This window comes from Nicotiana tabacum, chromosome 19 (assembly GCF_000715075.1).
Source record: "Nicotiana tabacum cultivar K326 chromosome 19, ASM71507v2, whole genome shotgun sequence".
In the NCBI taxonomy this organism is placed as follows: Eukaryota; Viridiplantae; Streptophyta; class Magnoliopsida; order Solanales; family Solanaceae; genus Nicotiana; species Nicotiana tabacum.
In genome coordinates, this window is record NC_134098.1 from 93,953,551 (window position 1) to 93,955,744 (window position 2,194).

The following is a 2,194-nucleotide window of genomic DNA, read 5'->3' on the forward strand; positions in this document are numbered from 1 at the left end:
GGGGTGGATATTGATAAGTATTCACAACAGCCTTGGAAGCCAAGTGCAGCGCCTTTGCCAATTCCTAAAAAGTTTAAAATGCCTGATATTTCGAAATATGATGGAATGACTGGACCTCGAGATCACATAATTGCATTCACAACTAGCGTAAAAGGCAACGATTTAACCAAACAAGAAATTAAACTGATTTTGGTTAAGAAATTTGGCGAAACACTCACGAAAGGAGCATTAACGTGGTATTCTCTTTTACCTAAAAATTCTATTGATTTTTTTGCTGAGCTTGCAGATTTATTTATAAAAGAACATTCGGGAGCTCAGAAGGTTGAAAAAAGGATGGAAGACATCTTTAAGGTAAAACAGGGGAATACAGAATTACTCAGGGAATTCGTAGATAGATTCCAGCAGGAGAGGATGATGTTACCTCGGGTACCTGATAACTGGGCAGCTATGACATTCGCGAGTAATTTAAACGAGAAAAGTTCAGAAGCCACGAGAAGACTCAAAGAGAGTTTGCGGGAATTCCCAGCGATAACTTGGAATGATGTGTACAATAGATACATCACAAAGTTGCGGATAGAAGAAGATACGATCGCATAACCAAGAACCGATGAAAGAGCAGGATCGAGATGTTTGAAATCAGAAAAAAGATCGGAAAAAATAGGTACGAACCTTACATAGGACCTGATGGGCGGGACCCTCGATATAAACAAGAAAACACGCGGTTCAACTCAAGACCGAGGCAAAAAGATACGAGCTCTTCATCTAGGTTTAGAAAGGAACGGGATGCACGAGGCAACGAATCCGGTACACACGCAAGGGCAGGAGATTATAGCTTCAACGTCAGCACCTCCGAGTTAGTATCTATTTTAAGAGGTATGGGAGATAAGGTGCGATGGCCTAAAGAAATGAGATCAGATCCAAGCAAAAGGAATCCAGATTTCTGGTGTGAGTTTCACAGAGATCATGGCCATAGAACAATAGATTGTAAACAACTGCAGGGAGAGGTCGAGCACTTGTTGAAGCAAGATTATCTAACTGACCTGTTCAACGAGAAAGGAAAACAATCATATATAAAGAACAAACACGAACCCCCAAAACCTCCATCACCAAAAAGAACAGTTAATGTGATAACTGGGGGAGATGAGGTCAATGGTGTAACTTATACAGCTGCAAAAAAGACGTCAAAAATCACAGTTACTCATGGGAAGCGAGTTTGCCAAGTCTTGGATGGAGACAGTATAACATTCAATGATGAAGATGCAGACGACTTGATGATTCCTCACAACGATGCACTAGTAATATCTTTACTTGTACACGATACTAACGTAAAGCGAGTTTTGATTGATCCAAGTAGTTTAGTAAACATCATTTTACTAAGGGTGGTGAACAAAATGCAAGCTAACGACAAGGTGATTCCAAAGGCACGGTCCTTGGCCGGGTTTGATAATTCAAGTGTTATCACAAACGGGGAAGTTTTGCTCACCACGTTTGCTGAAGGAGTTGTTAAGGATACGAAGTTCTAGGTGGTAGATGCGGACATGACATATAATATAATTCTGAAAAGACCATGGATTCACGACATGGACGCCGTCCCATCCACATTATATCAGGTTATCAAACTTCCTTCACAGTGAGGAATCCGTCAAATCCGTGGAGATCAACAAGATTCAAGAAGTATTAAATCAGTGGTGGTTTAGAGCAAGGTAGTCAATGATGCAGACGCAAAATAGCAACTACAGAACTCAGTTGAGGACATTGGTGCAAAAACCTCAATTGAAGGCATACCAGGACAGACTGGTGTTGATTCGAGACCCGATGTTATTCAAGAGCCAGAAGAAAATAAAAATATTAAGACAACTGCTTAAGAACTCAAAGCTATAGTACTATTTACACGTTGTCCAGGCAGAGAAGTTTACATCAGAGAAAGTTTAAGCCCATAAATGAAAGGTAAGCTAATCGACTTTTTACAAGCTAACGTAGATTGCTTCGCTTGGTCGCATTCAGATATGACAGGTATACCACCAGAGGTAATGACTCACGAATTGGATAAGGACCTATCATACCCACCTATCAAGCAGAAGAAGAGGAAACAAGGATCCTTCAAAAATTAGGTAATCCAGGATGAGGTACAAAAGCTTATGAAAATTGGTTCGATACGAGAGGTAAGGTACCCTAACTGGTTAGCTAATACCAT

General features: G+C 40.5%; 1 protein-coding gene across 1 annotated transcript; it reads left to right on the plus strand.

Moving 5' to 3' along the window:
- Window positions 1–905: 905 nt before the first annotated feature.
- Window positions 906–1,523, plus strand: LOC107782232 (uncharacterized). The gene has a single exon (XM_016603098.2). It carries the CDS (start codon window positions 906–908, stop codon window positions 1,521–1,523), a length of 618 nt encoding a protein of 205 aa, XP_016458584.2.
- Window positions 1,524–2,194: the final 671 nt, after the last annotated feature.

Coding starts and splice junctions, on each gene's coding strand:
- LOC107782232 (XM_016603098.2), top strand. CDS start 906: ATGAGATCAGATCCAAGCAAAAGGAATCCAGATTTCTGGTGTGAGTTT.